At 49.4% G+C, this 17,059-nt stretch overlaps 1 protein-coding gene across 15 annotated transcripts in view; it reads right to left on the bottom strand.

Moving 5' to 3' along the window:
• LOC104650532 (uncharacterized) overlaps nucleotides 1–17,059 on the bottom strand; it is a 487,983-nt gene that overhangs the window by 55,945 nt on the left and 414,979 nt on the right. For 12 of the 15 annotated variants that reach the window (XM_074393864.1, XM_074393866.1, XM_074393873.1 and 9 more), the window contains 6 exons: nucleotides 10,301–10,435; nucleotides 9,332–9,599; nucleotides 7,554–7,758; nucleotides 3,999–4,165; nucleotides 2,546–2,658; nucleotides 252–396 (listed from right to left, as the gene is read on the bottom strand). In XM_074393864.1, the coding sequence (XP_074249965.1) occupies nucleotides 252–396; nucleotides 2,546–2,658; nucleotides 3,999–4,165; nucleotides 7,554–7,758; nucleotides 9,332–9,376 (675 nt within the window). In that variant the 5' untranslated portion in view covers nucleotides 9,377–9,599; nucleotides 10,301–10,435. Of the gene's footprint in view, nucleotides 1–251; nucleotides 397–2,545; nucleotides 2,659–3,998; nucleotides 4,166–7,553; nucleotides 10,279–10,300; nucleotides 10,436–17,059 lie in introns of those variants that run through there. The other 3 variants (XM_074393870.1, XM_074393871.1, XM_074393874.1) reach the window with 3 other exon arrangements.

Raw genomic sequence — 17,059 nt, forward strand, 5'->3', positions numbered from 1 at the left:
AGTTTGCAACCAGCTGGGTAAGATGGTAAAACCCCATCTCTACAAAAACAAAACAAAACAAAAATTAGCCAAGTGTCGTGGTGCGTGCCTGTAATTCCAGCTATTCCAGGAGGCTGGGGCAGGAGAATCGTTTGAACCCAGGAGGTGGAGGTTGCAGTGAGCTGAAATCATGCCACTGCACTCCAGCCCGGGTGACATAGCGAGACTCTGTCTCAAAAAACAAATAAATAATAAGGAAAGAAAGAAGTTACCTGAATGATTGCGCAGTTGTAGCGAAGTGTAGGGAACTCCAAAATCCTGTGTAAATTCGGCAGAGAACCCCAGCACGTAGCACATGCTCTGTAAAGAGATTCAGCCTGGGCCAGGACTAGGAGGGTGCCTAGCAAAACACGGTGGCTGGCAAGAAAATGAAATGACCAGTTGGCAGATGTGACCATTCATGTATGCACTCACCCATTCATGCCCTGTTTTTTACTGAGCACCTACTATGCACTGGGCCCTGTGCCAGGCACTAGGCATGCCCTCCAGGGAGTCCAGATTTGGACACGAACAACGACAGCTTAGACGGACAAAGGAACCTGGCCTAAGTCTAATGGGCCCTTCTGTTTACTCCCAGGATCCCCCAGTCCTTCCTGCAGAGCAGAAACGGGGGTGACACTGGCTCAGCTCTAATGGCTGTGTCATCAGCTCCAGCCTCTACAAGTGCCCCAGGCTGGGTGAGGCAACACCAGGCACTAGGCACTGGATGAGGAGGCCTCCCCCATCTCCCAAAGGGCTCATGGGCCTGGCTGTGGGCCGGCCCAAGAATGTAAACCTGGGTATGTTTGGGAAAGATGGAGCCAGAGGTTTCCAAGGGTGGCGCATGTGGGCCTGCTGCAGGCTGGCGGACAGATGCGCATGCGTTAACATGCCCCGGAGGGGCCTGGCCCCCTTCCACCTGGGGCAAGCATCTGGAACCAGTTAGGAGCCAGGTGGCTGGGACACAGTTACTTTAGCTGAGACTGAGGTTGAGCTGGGGCAGCAGCCCAGGAGGGAGGGGAGGCGATGCCAGCCTGAGAACAGCAGCTCTTTGCTAGAAGGAAGGAAAGTGAGAGCTTGAAGCTGGCAAGACGCTGCCTTGTCCAGTGCCCCCAGGGCCAGGCTGAGACCAAGTCAGCTTCCCCAAGAGAGGGTCAGAGAGCCAGGATCACATCAGTGGCCCAATGCAGGGCTACTCCCACACCCTGAGGCTCAAGGGCCATACGGTATCCTGGTTAGGGCTGGACTCTGGAGCCAGGTGACCTGGGTTTGAATCCCAGCTTGGCCTCTACCTAGCTCTGGCACCACGGGCAAGCATCTCAGTTGCCCCTCTCTGAGCCTCAGTTTCCCCATTAGTATCAAGGGTTAAGCATGGCTCTGGGCTGCAAGTCTGCTATGAGCCCCTCCATGAACTTTCTTGGGTTGGTCCCATGGGAGCCCCAGCAGGGTCTACACAGCAGGATTGTGACCGCCTGGCCGCCTCCCAGGGCTCCTCCTCACATAACTCCCCTCCCCTCAGTCCTTCAAGCCAGGGTGGGAATCATCTCCATGTTTCCTTTTCTTTTTCCTAGAGACAGGGTCTTTCTCTGTCACCCAGCCTGGAGTGCAGTGGTATGATCTCTGCTCACTGCAGCCTCTACCTCCCAGGCTCAAGTGATCCTTCTGCCTCAGCCTCCCAAGCAGCTGGGACTACAACAAGCAGCACCACACCTCGCTACTTTTTAAGACTTTTTGTAGAGATAGGGTTCTCACTATGTTGCCCAGACTGGTCTCACTATGCTGCTGGAGCTCCTGGGCTTAAGCAATCCTCCCACATCGACCTCCCAAAGCACTGGGGTTACAGGTATGAGCCACTGTGCCAGGCCTGTGTAACCCCAGGGCGCTGCACCCTCCTGTCGGGTTCCTCTCCACCCCAGGGTCTCAGCCTTGGCACAGCTGATGTCTTGGCTCATGGCCTCGTGGTTGTGGGTATGTCCTGCGCACTTTAAGATGCTTAGCAGCATCGTGGCCTCTGACCCTCAGAGCGTCCTCCTCCCCAGTGTAGCAACCAGAAACTCCCCAGACATGTGGAAAGTCCCTGGGGGTGGGGGGAGAGTCGCCTCTAAGTGAGAACCACTGGTTAACCCCTTCAACAAGTGGCTTACTCACCCCCTCCCTAGCTGCTGAGATCTGAGCACTGGAAACTGGCTCGTGGTGCCTGATGTAGCGCATGCATGAAAACACCGAGCACCGAGCCAGGCACCCAGCCCTAAGGGCAGTCATAATCGCTAGTAAGTGTCTAGAGCCTGGGATGCACTTCGTTTCTGAGACCAGGAACTCATCAGTGCTCTGCCTGGAGAGGTTGAGGGATTTTTATAGCTAGGTGACCTTGGAAAAGTCACTTGCCCTCTCTGAGCCTCCCTGCCCACATCGGTGCAGCGGGGCTGAGCAGAGGATTGAGAGGTACTGTGTCCAGCATCGGTGCACAGTAGGTTCCCAGCCAATGGTTCCTACCCCCGACTCCTCTCCTGGTAGGTGGGGGCCTCACCGGAGTGCCTGGTTCTGGCCATGGACATCAATGACCAAGCTGGCCTGAGAATCGCAGGTCAGCAGCAGCGAGGAGCTCATGTCTTGTGCTGCCCAGAGTCCTAGGAACAAGAGCTGAGGAGGGAGCAGACTGCGAGGTGTGCGGGCATAGACAGCCTGAGGACCCTCACAAGCCAGGTGGGGACCCCAGCCAAGCTCTACAGCCCAGCAGGCCTGGCTCATCCAACACTCTCATGGGTGCTGAGGATGCAAGGGGTCGGCCCCTGTTGCAGCTCAGGATGGAAATGCCCACTTAAAGGACAGCTGCAGCCCAGACATCGGCCGAGAACATGCTCCCCCGGGGGCTCCCCATCACCTGGCTTCGAGTCCAGGATAGAGTGTAGATGAAGTCAGGGGCATGGGGTATCCAGTCCAGTCAATTGTGGGATACAGAGCTGAGATCCTTTGCAGGAGGGGTGATATCCTGGCCCCCTGAGACCCCAGGAGCCACCCCCTCCTCCCACCGCAGAGAGGACTAGGGCAGGGTTGCTGGGCAATCTGAAACAGGAGTGTGTATGGGAAAGAAGCATTGGAGCCTGCTTTGGAACACACTCTGTGGCTCTTGGAGAAGGAGGGCCAGCCAGGCAGGGAGAGTTCATGCCAAGTGACAGTCGACAGGGCATGGCCCCATGTGGGTTCTTCTGCCGAGGCAGCAGGGCCCCATGAGGAAGGACCTGGGTGCCAAGTCTGAGGCCCTATTTTGCTGCTTGCTTGCTAGGTGACCTTGGGCAAGTCACCCACAATTTCGCCTGTGACCCAGATATGATGGTGATGATGATAATGGTCACTGTCACAACATGAGCATCACCGTTTTCATCTTTATCACAAGTGCTTCTTAAGCATCTACTCAGGCATTCATGAGATTAACTCACTCAATCCTCACAACCTCCCCATTATAGGTAGTATCATCATCCTGATTTTGCAGATTAGGAGATGAGGGCACGGAGAGGCGAAGGAATTTGCCCAGGGCCACACAGCTGGCAAGTAGCAGAGGAGGGATCCAAACACTGGAAAAAGCTTGGTAAGGAAGGGGCCATCCTGCCTCTCTCTGGGGCATTGGGAGGATGAAACTAACAAATGCCCATGAACCCTTCAAAGGGGACTGGCATGGGGCAGGCACTAGACAAGCAGGAGCTCTGATTCTGACCCAAGACTGCAGGGCAGAAAGACAGGTCAGAAGCCAGGCACTAATCCAGGGCGCCCGTCCACACCAGCCCTGTGATTGCAAAGGCAGAGACTGCTCAGCAGACCTGGTTACAGCGATTACAAATGAAGCCTTTGTAAACTGTAAAGTGCTGGGGAAAGCCAAGTCCTGGCCCTCCCCATCTGCCCTGCACACAGCGGGTCTTCTGCACCCCAGGAATTGGACAGAGGCGACAGAATTTGGACGGAGGTCTTTCCCATCCACTCCTTACCTGGCTGGAGAAGGGCAGGACCATCCTCTGAAGAGCAGGCACTGTGTGGCTGGCATTGGCCACCAGCTGCAGCCGGCCATGCAGTGGCCAAGCCACCAGGGCTGCCAGGTCCACGCTGACCCCACCGTCCCTGTTACAGAGGGCCACGCCGGCCTGGGTCTGGGCCTCTAGAGACAGAAAATGGCACAGGCTACTGAAGACAGGTTCACTTCCCTCCCCAGCCCAGGAACACACCAGACTTCGGGAGGGTCCATGCCCTGTGGCCCTTAACACCAGCAGGAAAGGGAAAGGCTCCCATGGGGGAGCTGGGTGGGGTCAACCCCTTCTGAGCCTCCTTGACATCATCTGTCATCATTTGTCCCTGAGGATCTAGGCCTGGGTGGCTCCTCCTTTCATTGAAGTTGAAGTTGTTGAAATGACACCTCCTTCAAGAAGCCTCCCCTGACTACCCATCTGAAGTCCCTCCCAATTCTTTGTTGCCAGGCATCCTCCATCCATGGAGTGGGGTTCCCAGCACAACCTGAAATGACCTCACTCACTCACTTACTAGGTTCCTGCTCCCCTACTGCCACCCCATGAGAATGCCAGCCCCCCCCGGGGTGGGGTTTGTCTTAGGACAGCTCCTGACACACAACAGGGGGTCAGTGAGTACTTTCCGAATGACTGAGGGAGGCTGCTTCTCTGTAGGGATTCCTGGGGATTCTCTGAGCAGCCTGCAGATGAATCAGCATGAGGTCTGCTCTTGATAAATGGCCACTGCGGCCTGATACCCACCTGCAGCCACCTGGCCCTGGCTGGAGGGTGCCATCCCTCCCATCACCCCCCGCAGAATAGGAGAGTCTGGCTCACAATAAGAGTTTCTTCTTTGACTTAAAGTCCCTCTGCTACACATAGAAACCCATCAGGTCCAGGAGCCCCAGAGCAAACAGATGGCGCCTACTCTATGTCAGATACCACGTTCCCGTGGGGTGCAGCTCATGGCTCAGGCCCAAGTGACACTCAGCCAGGCTCCAGCACCTCCCACCTGGCCAGCAGGGTGGATAGGCCCTGCAGCTCTGAGCCTTGACTTTCTTATCTATAAGGTGGGCACAGCTCACCCGCCTCAAGGGACAGCGTCCAGAGTAAATGGGGTAACACATGGGAGAGGACCACCCGTGGGGCATGCAGGAGGCCTGGGAAACGCTTCCTTCCTTCCTCATTCCACACTCAACCACGTGTATCTACTACGTGCAGAACAAGAGGGGGGAGGGGCCACAATTCTCACTCCCGGGAGTGCCTGGCTGTCAGAGATACCAAGAACGTTAACAACAGGCAGTAAGTGTCCCCGAGAGTGGGGGCAGCAGACTGCGGACAGCCATGGGAGGAGGGAGAGGTCCCTCCTGGCTGGGGGCGCCCACACCAGACATCCTGGGCCAGGAACTAGAGCAGCGTGAAAGTGTTCATCCAGAATGACCTCCCCTCACTCCATCACTGGTCCCCCAAAAATTCTGAGGTCAGCTCAGGCTAGGAACAATTTCCTCATGTGATCCAGTTCTCCATTCACCCCTCAGGAGGCTGAGGGCCAAAAATAAAGTTTTTGTTGTTTTTTTTTGTTGTTGATTTTTTTGAGAGGGAGTCTCACTGTGTCACCGAGGCTGGAGTGCAGTGGTGCGACCTTGGCTCGCTAGAACCTCCGCCTCCCAGGTTCAAGCGGTCCTCGTGTCTCAGCCTCCTGAGTAGCTAGGACCACAGGCATGCACCACCATGCCGAGCTAATTTTTTTTTGTAGAGACAGAGTCACCATGTTGGCCAGGCTAGTCTCTAACTCCTGACCTCAAATGAGCCACACGCCTCACCCTCCCAAAGTGCTAGAATTACAGGCATGAGACATTGCACCAAGCCCCCCAAATAAAAAAAAGTTTGAGGCCAAAAGAAGATACCCTAGGGGACTAGGGAGACCCAGGGGTCCTGAATGGTCAAGAGCCAGGTCTCCGTAATCTATATGGGGGTCAGAGGGTAGCTTTGGGTTCAATCCTTGCTCTGTCATTACCAGCTGTGTGGCCTGGGCCAGGTGACTTAACCTCTCTGAGCCTCCATTCCTCATCTGCAGAATGGGAATGGCATTCCTAACCCTACCTCATATGCTCATTCATGCATGTTCAACACCTACTATGTGCCCTGTGGCAAAGCAGACAAAAATCATCCCTGCCCTCATGGAGCACACATTCTGGTGATTCTAGTGCAGAGAAAATGAGAAACAAAGGTATTTGTATGCTACATGGTGTGTTCAAATGACAGAACTGGGGAGAGGGTGGGAGGAGATGGGGAGGTGGAAAAGAGGCCTCCCTGAGATGCCATTGGAAAAACACCTAAAGGAGGCGAGGGAGACAGGCAGGTGTGTGGGAGAGAGGCATTCCAGGCGGCAGGATCAGCCTGTGCCAAGGTCCTGGGGCAGCAGCAAACCTGGTGTGATAAAGACTAGAACGGAGTGGAACAGGTGGGGTTGGGGGCCGGGAGACGAGGTCAGATGGGGGAAGGGTGCGGGTTCTGCCGGCTCGCAGGCCCTTCTAAGAGCTGTGGCATTCCCCTGTGTGATGGGGACAGTTTGCCTGGCGTGTAGGTAGTAAGTGCCCAGCCAATGCTGGCTCCTCTCATTGCTTTTATTTTCCCCCCATAATGGGCTGAACCATGGACCCCAAACAGAGATAATGAAGTCCCATTCCCCTCACCCTCTGTCCTATGAATATGACCTTATTTAAAAATACGGTCTTGGCTGGGTGCGGTGGCTCACAACTGTCACCCCAGCACTTTGGAAGGCCGAGGTAGGTGGATCACAAGGTCAGGAGTTTGAGGCCAGTCTGACCAACATGGCGAAACCCTGTCACTACTAACAATAGAAAAATTAGCCAGGCGTGGTGGTGCATGCCTGTAATCCCAGCTACTCAGGAGGCTGAGGCAGGAGAATCACTTGAACATGAGAGGCAGAGGTTGCAGTGAGCCAAGATCACACCACCGCACTCCAGCCTGGGTGACAGAGTGAGATTCAGTCATAAATAAATAAGTACATAAGTAAGTAAATAAATAAATGGTCTTAACAGATGGAATAAGTAAAAATAATGTCACATTCAAGACAGACGGGTGTTCAATCCACTGTGGATTGTTTTATTTTGAGACAGGGTCTCATTCTGTCACCCAGGCTGGAGCACAGTGTTGCAATCATAGCTCACTGCAGCCTCCACCTTCTGGCTCAAGTGCTTTTCCTGCCTCAGCCTCCCGAGCAGCTGGGACCACACACGTGCCACCACATCCGGCTAAGATTCCTGTGCACACCAACTAAGATTTCTGTGTTTTAAGCCATTCGGTGTGTGGGACTTGGTTGCAGAAGTCCTAGGAAACTAATCCGCCTGCCTTGGGAGTGAGGCCATTCATGGGCAAGGCTTTCCTGGTTGTCCCAGAGCCCAGGGCCACACTGGGCTTGATGGGGTGCCATCTGGGTCCAGGCCTGAGGCTGCTGGCTGGCCCAGGCATGGAAGAAGCTAGCTCCCCAGTCCCAGGGCTGTGCGCTGAGTGCCTTACCATGTATCTGCAGCTCTGCGAGCAGGGAGGCCTTGCCTGGGAATCTAGCCCACAAGGCCTCACTGTTATGCTGGCTCTGGCCAGAGAGCTCCAGGTGCCCATCATGGTAACAGCAGCTCACAGAGTAGTTGAGAGATGTGGGTCCCATCAGGATGCGTCCAGAATGCTCAAAGCCCGAGCTGCCATTGTGAATGTCCGTGAAGACCTGGAATGCCACCAAGGAGATGCTGAGCTGCCCTGTGCAGAGAGATGGCCAGCCCGGAGCAACCTGGCACTGGCTCCCACACACCCTGGGGTTATCAGCGCCATCCGTGTCCCTGTGGCGGGAGGACCTCAGACCCTCTTGAAGGAGCAGGTTTGATGACCAATGCAGTTTCTCCAGCTAATTATATGTGCACCAAGGAACCCACAGAGAAAATACAGAGAACCAATCAGGAAGTGGGGCGGGCAGGGGAGAGGGGGCCTGGGGAGGATGGGTAGATCAAAACTTTGGGAAGAGGAAGATGTCCTGGCTGATGCGAAACAGGTTGGCAAACGACAGCCTACACCTTTTGTTGTGGATAAAGTTTTATTGGAACATAACCCTGCCTGTTTGTCACAGGTGTGTCAACCAGAGCAACTCCATCTTGAATAGGGGCTGGGTAAAATGAGGCTGAGACCTACTGGGCTGCATTCCCAGATGGTTAGGCATTCTAAGTCACAGAATGAGACAGGAGGTCACACAAAATACAGGTCATAGCCAGGCATGGTGGCTCATGCCTCTAATCCCAGCACTTTGGGAGGCTGAGGTGGATGGATCCCTTGAGGTTAGGAGTTCAAGACCAGCCTGGCCAACATGGTGAAATGCCATCTCTACTAAAAGCACAAACAAACAAAGAAAATGACCCAGGCATGGTGTCACCTGCCTGTAATCCTAGCTACTCAGGAGGCTGAGGTGGGAGGATTGCTTCAACTCGGGAGGTGGAGGTTGCAGTGAGCCAACATTGCACCACTACACTCCAGCCTGGGGAATAGAGCAAGATTCTGTCTTCAAAAATAAAAAAGTAAAGAGAAATTCTGGTGCAGGTGTAGAGTGCATTAGCAGGAGCAGGGGTGCTGTGGCGGTGGTGAAGGTGGTCAGGAAAGGCCTCTCTGTGAAGGTGATAGATGTGAGGGCTGAGCCTGGGGACTCCTGGGGAGAGCAGCCCGGCAGGGCTGTAGGTGTTGGTGTCATTTGTGGTCCTTTTGTTTTGTTTTGTTTTGTTTCGTTTTGTTTTTGAGACAAAGTCTTGCTCTGTCACCCAGGCTGGAGTGAAGTGGCACAATCTCAGATCACTGTGATCTCCAGGACCCGGGATCAAGCCACCTCAGCCTCCCAAAGAGCTGGGATGACAGGTGTGAGTCACTGCATCTGGCCTATGCATCAACCTGTTTAAATTCTTCCAAAAGCTGTGCTTTAGGAAGAGTGTTCTGACAGCCATCGGAAATAAATCACAGAATGGCAGGACAAGGATTATGTCAGTGACAGGGTGGCTGTGGACATCTGCTAGCCAGCAGCAGGGAAGCCACTCAGACCCTGGATTCCACCTCTGCAGCCTGCCTGCACCTGAACCCTCCTCCCCACATCAGTAGAAGCCTGGAACTCCCAGAACAGTAGACCTCACCAGCCACTGCCACCTTCACCAGAATGATGTGATTCATTCGTTCATATAGAAGACAGCAGGAACCCCGAGAGAACAGGATCCAGAATGTGTGAGTTTTGATGGACACGGTGGTAGGATCTGGGAGGCTCCACCTACCTCACCTTCTGAGCCCCACACTCCTTCCCCAGTCCTGCTCGGCATAGTGACTAGAGTGACATCACCAGAAAGGTAGATGCTTGGAAGGACACCAGAGACACAGAGAAGAGGAGGCCGGAGGTCCGCAAGGCGCCCAGCTCCTGGCCTCAGATGCACAGGACTCTGTCCAGAAAGGCTCCCTCCCAGCCGTGGAACTTCATCGTCCTGGAGTTCCTAAGGATGGAGCTGTTGAGCAGGGCCCACAAATCCTTCTGCCTCATTTGTTCTCCTAGGATTGGAGGGAACAGAGAGATGAAGACACAGCTGGTCCAGAATTCTCCCCTGCACCCTGACAGCCATGCTGCAGCAAATCCCACTGATCTCGCCAACTGCGTCCCAAAGCTGTCTGCCTTTCCACATCTCTGACCCTCAGTCCAGATCCATCCACTATCATCCTGTGCCTGGACTCCTGCAGGAGATGACCCAGGACCACTGCCCAAGGGAGGCAGCTTCTGATGCTCGGAGAACAGAGGCTGCCCCTGAGCCCACCTGGGTATGGCGCTATCAGGAAGGCTACGTGGAGGTGGGTAATGCCTGAGTTACATCTTTTTTTCTTCCTTTTACATTTTTGGTAGAGTTGGGGAGGGGTCTCACTATGTCGCCCAGGCTGGCCTCAAGCTCTTGGGCTCAAGTGATCCTCTGTCCTGGGCCTCCTAAAGTGCTGGGATTACACGTGTGAGCCACCGTGCCTGGCCATGGGTTTTCTTGAATCAAGGCATATTCCTTGTCATGTTTAACAGAATTGTGCCCCAGACCTGTACTTTCCTTGATTCATCCTCCTTTGAATAGTGAACCTCTCAAAAGCTGTAATGAACATGGAAGAGCCACTGGCCGGGTGGTGGCAGGGGGGCTGGGGTCCCAGCAGTTGGCATCCCCTTTCCCAGGATGTACACATGGCCTCATGTACCTCATGTACTCATGTACTTGTACCTTTTATCTCCTAGGTCAGCTCATCAACACTGTCTGAGTAAAAAAAAAGAGACCAGATCTTGTTTTCATCCATGTTCGAAGCCAATATCACCATCCACAACATTGCTGTCAGCACGTGCCCGAGCCACCGGTAGCCTAGAAATATTTAGACCTGGTTTATTAACCATACACCTGCCAGACCCAACTCAGCCAAAACATGAAATTGACCAGGCGCAGTGACCCACATCTGTAATCCCGGCTACTCGGGAGGCTGAGGTGGGAGAATCACTTCAGCACAGGAGGTAGAGGTTGCAGTTAGCCGAGACTGAACCACTGCACCCCAGCCTGGGCACAGCACAAGACTCCATCCCAAAAAACAACAGTAGCAACAACAAAAACACAAAATCAAACCCCCACCTTTTTTTTTAAGAGATAGATAGGGACTTCCTGTGTTGTCCAGGCTACAGTGCAGTGGTACAATCACAGCTCACTGCAGCCTCTTACTCCGAGGATCAAGCAGTCCTCCCACCTCAGCCTCCTGAGTAGCTGGGATTACAGGTGCATGCTACCATGCCCAACTAATATTTGTGTGTGCGTGTGTGGAGATGGGGTCTCACCATGTTGGCCAGACTGGCCTCAAACTCTGGGCTTCAAGTGATCCTCCCATCTCAGCCTTCCAAAGTGCTGGGATTACAGGCATGAGCCTCTGTTCCTGGCCAAAATCTAATTACACATTGATGAATGACATAGGGCATGAGCTTCTGTGTCCTTTAACAATGAAATGGATTACTCCTTGGGTATAACTTTGCTGGGGATGCTGTGACAAAGTGCCACAAACTGAGTGGCTTAGAACAAGACGAATTTGTTGTCTCAGGCCAGATGCCATGGCTCATGTCTGTAATCCCTGTACTTTGGGAGCATGAGAAGATCTCTTGAGGCCAGGAGTTTGAGAGCAGCCAGGCCAATAGGATGAAACCCCGTCTTTACTGAAAAAATACAAGGTCGGGAGTGGTGGCTCACACCTGTAATCCTAGCACTTGGGGAGGCTGAGGTAGGTAAATCATGATGAAACCCTGTCTCTACTAAAAATACAAAAATTAGCTGGGTGTGGTGGTGCGCATCTGTAATCCCAGCTACTCAGGAGGCTGAGGCAGGAGAACTGCTTGAACCCAGAAGGTGGAGGTTGCAGTGAGCTGACATTGCACCACTTTACTCCAGACTGGGGAAGAGAGCACGAATCCATCTCAGGGGAAATATATATATGTATGTATGTGTGTGTGTGTGTGTGTGTATATATATATATCTCCAGACATGGTTGCATGTACCTGTGTTCCCAAGCTACTCAGGAGGCTGAGATGGGAGGATTGCTTGAGCCAGGGAGAATGAGGCTGCAGTGAGCTGAGATCATGCCACTGCACTCCAGCCTGGGTGACAGAGTGAGACCCTGTCTCAATAAATCAATAAATAAAATAAAAAATTGTTGTCTCCCAGTTGGGAGGCCGGAAGAGTAAAGTCAGGTGTCTACAGGCCGGGCTCTCCTGGGTTAAGTGATTCTTCTGCCTCCACCTCCTGAGTAGATGGGACTGCAGGCACATGCCACCCCACCTCACTCATTTTTGTATTTTTAGTAGAGAGGTGGATTCACCATGTTGGTCAGGCTGGTCTCAAACTCCTGACTTCAAGTGATCTGCCCGCCTCAGCCTCTCAAAGTGCTGCAATTGCAGGCATCAGCCACCATACCCGGCCAGCATTTCAATTTTTGTCTTGTTTTGTTTTTCTTAGATGAAAACAAACTGGCAGTTATAATTGGGGAGTACAATTTGTACTATAGGAACCTGGGAGTTGTGCCAAGTTCCGTAATCAAAGTTGGTAAAAAGAAACTGGGGTTATGGGGTGGGGGCAGTGGCACACGCCTGTAATCCCAACACTTTGGAAGGCCGAGGTGGGTGGATCACCTGAGGTCAGGAGTTGGAGACCAGCCTGGCCAACATGGTGAAACCCCGTTTCTACTAAAAATACAAAAATTAGCCAGGTCTAGTGGTGGGTGCCTGTAATCCCAGTTACTCGTGAGACTGAACAGGAGAATCACTTCAGTCTGGGAGGGTGAGTGAGACTCTGTCTCAAAAAAAAAAAAAAAAAAAAAAAAAAAAATTCCTCCTGGGATGCAAGGCTGGTTCAACATACACAAGTCTATAAATGTAATTCACCACATAAACAGAATGAAAGACAAAAACCACAAGATTATCTCCATAGATGCAGAGAAGGCAAAACTCCCAATAAACTAGGTATTGACAGAATATATCTCAAAATAATAAAAGCTATTTATGACAGACCCACAGCCAGTATCATCATGAATGGGCAAAAGCTGGAAGCATTCCCTCCAAAATCTGACACTAGGCAAGGATGCCCTCTCTCACCACTCATATTCAATATAGTATTGGAAGTTCTAGCCAGAGCAATCAGGCAAGAAAAAGAAATAAAGGGTACTCAAATAGGAAAGGGGGAAGTCAAATTATTTCTATTTGCAGACGACATGATTGTATATTTAGAAGACCCCATTGTCTCAGCCCAAAATCTCCTGAAACTAATAAACAACTTCAGCGAAGTCTCAGGATACAAAATCAACGTGCAAAAATCACAAGCATTTTTATATACCAATAACAGACTTAAACAGAGCCACATCAAGAACGAACTGCCACTCACAATTGCTACCAAGAGAATACCTAGGAATACAACTAACAGGGAATGTAAAGGACCCCTTCAAGGGGAACTACAAACAACGGCTAAATGAAATAAGAGAGGACACAAACAGATGAAGAAACATTCCATGCTCATGGTTAGGAAGAATCAATATTCTGAAAATGGCCATACTGCCCAAAGTAATCTATAGATTCAATGCTATCCCCATCAAGCTACCAATGGCCTTCTTTACAGAAGTGGAAAAAACCTCCTTAAACTTCATATGGAACCAAAAGAGAGCCACACAACCAAGTCAAATCTAGGCAAAAAGAACAAAGTCACACTACCTGACTTCAAACTACACTACAAGGCTACAGTAATCAAAACAGCATGGTACTGGTACCAAAACAGAGACATAGACCAATGGAACAGAACAGAGGCCTCAGAAGCAATACCACACATCTACAACCACCTGATCTTTGACAAACGTCACAAAAACAAGCAATGGGAAAAGGATTCCCTGTTTAATGAATGGTGTTGAGACAACTGGCTACTCCTGCACAGAAAGCAGAAACTAGACCCCTTCCTGATACCTTACACTGAAACTAACTCCAGATGGATTAAAGACTTAAACATAAGACCTAACAGCGTAAAACCCCTAGAAGAAAACCTAGGCAAAACCATTCAGGACATAGGCATAGGCAAGGACTTCATGACTAAAACACCAAAAGCATTGGCAACAAAGGCCAAAATAGACAAATGGGACCTAATTAAACTCCAGAGCTTCTGCACAGCAAAAGAAACAATCATTAGAGTAAACTGGCAACCAACAGAATGGGAAAAATTTTTTGCAATCTACCCATCTGACAAAGGGCTAATAACCAGAACCTACAAAGAACTGAAACAGATATTAAAAAACAAACAAACAAACAAACAAAACAAAACAACAACAACAAAAAAAAAAACAAGCCCATTCAAAAGTGGGCGAAGGATATGGGAACAGACAGTTTACAAAAGAAGACATATACGAGGCCAACAAACATATGAAAAAATCCTCATCATCACTGGTCATTAGAGAAATGCAAATCAAAACTACATTGAGATACTATCTCACACCAGTTAGAATGGTGATCATTAAAAAACCTGGAGACAACAGATGCTGGAGAGGATGTGGAGAAATAGGAACACGTTTACACTGTTGGTGGGACTGTAAATTAGTTCAACCATTGTGGAAGACAGTGTGGCGATTCCTCAAGGACCTAGAAATAGAAATTCCATTTGACCCAGGAATCCCATTACTGGGTATATATCCAAAGGATTATAAATCCTTCTATTATCAGGACACATGCACACGAATGTTCATTGCAGCACTGTTTACAATAGCAAAGACTTGGAACCAACCCAAATGCCCATCATGGTAGACTGGACAGGGAAAATGTGGCACATATACACCATGGAATACTATGCAGCCATAAAAAATGATGAGTTTGTGTCCTTTGTAGGGACATGGATGAACCTGGAAACCATCATTCTCAGCAAACTGACACAGGAACAGGAAATCATACACCAAATGTTCTCACTCATAGGCAGGTGTTGAAGAATGAGAACACATGGGCACAGGGAGGGGAGCATCACACTCTGGGGGGGGGGGATTATGGGAGAGAAAGCAGGGGGTGGGCCAGGAGGGATAACATGGGGAGAAATGCCAGATATAGGTGAAGGGGAGGAAGGCAGCAAATCACGTTGCCATGTGTGTACCTATGCAACAATCTTGCATGTTGGGTTACGCACAAAGGTTGGGTTACCCACAAAGGGAAGCACATCAGACTCACAGGGGATCTCTCAGCAGAAACTCCACAAGCCTGAAGAGAGTGGGGGACAATATTCAACATCCTTAAAGAAAAGAACTTTCAACCTAGAATTTCATATCCAGCCAAACTAAGCTTCATAAGCAAAGGAGAAAGAAAATGCTTTATGGACAAGCAATTACTGAGAGATTTTGTCACCACCAGGTCTACCTTACAAGAGCTCCTGAAAGAAGCACTAAACAAAGAAAGGAATAATACATACCAGCCACTCCAACAACATACCAAATGGTAAAGACCATCGACACAATGAAGAAAATATGTCAACTAACGGGCAAAACAACCAGCTAGCATCAAAATGGCAGAATCAAATTCACACATAACAATATTAACCTTAAATGCAAATGGACCAAATGCCCCAATCAAAATATACAGACTGGCAAATTTTATGAAAGTCAATAGCAAATGGTCTGTTGTATTCAGAAAATGCATCTCACATGCAAGGACACACATAGATTAAAAATAAAGGGCTGGAGGAAGATTTATCAAGCAAATGGAGAGGAAAAAAAAAAGCAGGAGTTGCAATGGTAGTCTCTGATAAAATAGACTTTAAACAAAAAAAGATCAAAAGAGACAAAGAAGGGCATTACGTAATGGTAAAGGATCAATGCATCAAGAAGAGCTAACAATCCTAAATATACACGCACCCAATACAGGAGCACTCAGGTTCATTAAGCAATTTCTTAATGACCTACAAAGAGACTTAGACTCCCACACAGTAATAATGGGAGACTTTAACACTCCACTGTCAATATTAGATCAACAAGACAGAAAATTAACAAGGAGATCCAGGACTTGAACTCAAATCTGGACCAGGCAGACCTGATAGACATCTACAGAAATCTCCACCCCAAATCCACAGAATATACATTCTTCTCAGCACCACATCACACCTACTCTAAAATTGACCACATAATTAGAAGTAAATCACTCCTCAGCAAATGCAAAAGAACAGATATCATAAAAAACAGTCTCTCAGACCACAGTGCAATCAAATTAGAACTCAAAATTAAGAAACTAACTCAGAACGGCACAACTTCATGGAAACTCAACAACTGGCTCCTGAATGTCAACTGGATGAACAATGAAATGAAGGCAAAAATAAAGATGGTCTTTGAAAAAAGTGAGAACGAAGACACAATGTACCAGAATCTCTGGGACACATTTAAAGCACTGTCTAGAGGAAATGTATAGCAATAAATGCCCACATGAGAAGTGAGGAAAGATGTAAAATTGACACCCTAGCATCAAAATTGAAAGAGCTAGAGGAGCAAGATCAAAAAAACTCAAAAGCTAGCAGAAGACAAGAAATAACTAATAATCTCTTCAGAGCAGAACTGAAGGAGATAGAGACATCAGAAAACCTTCAAAAAATTAATAAATCCAGGAGCTGATTTTTTGAAAAGATCAACAAAATAGACCACTAGCCAGACTAATAAAAAAGAAAAGGGAGAAGAATCAAATAGATGCAATAAAAAATGATAAAGGGGATATCACCACTGACTCCACAGAAATACAAATTACAATCAGAGACTACTACAAACAACTCTATGCACATAAACCATTAAACCTGGAAGAAACTGATAAATTCCTGGACACTTGCACCCTCCCAAGCCTAAACCAGGAAGAAGTTGAAACCCTGAACAGACCAATAACAAGGGCTGAAGTTGAGGTACTATTAATATCTTGCCAACCAAAAACAGTCCAGGTCTAGATGGGTTCACAGCCAAATTCTACCAGATGTACAAAGAGGCGCTGGTACCATTCCTTATGAAACTGTTCCAAACAATCCAAAAAGAAGGAATGCTTCCCAAATCATTTTAAGAGACAAACATCATCCTGATACCAAAACCTGGCAGAGACTCAACAACAACAACAACAAAAAACTTCAGTTCATCATGATGAACATTGATGCAAAAATCTTCAATAAAATACTGGCAAACCAATTGCAACAGCACATCAAAAAGCTTTTCCATCACGATCAAGTAGGCTTCATTCTGGGGATACAAGGCTGGTTCAACATACGCAAGTCTATAAACGTAATCCACCACATAAACAGAACCAAAGCCAAAAACCACATGATTATCTCAGTAGATGCAGAGAAGGTCTTTGACAAAATTCAACAGCTCTTTATGCTAAAAACTCTCAATAAACTAGGTATCGAAGGAACTTATCTCAAAATAATAAAAGCTATTTATGACAAACCTACAGCCAATATCATACTGAATGGGCAAAA

This window comes from Saimiri boliviensis, chromosome 2 (assembly GCF_048565385.1).
Source record: "Saimiri boliviensis isolate mSaiBol1 chromosome 2, mSaiBol1.pri, whole genome shotgun sequence".
NCBI lineage: Eukaryota > Metazoa > Chordata > Mammalia > Primates > Cebidae > Saimiri > Saimiri boliviensis.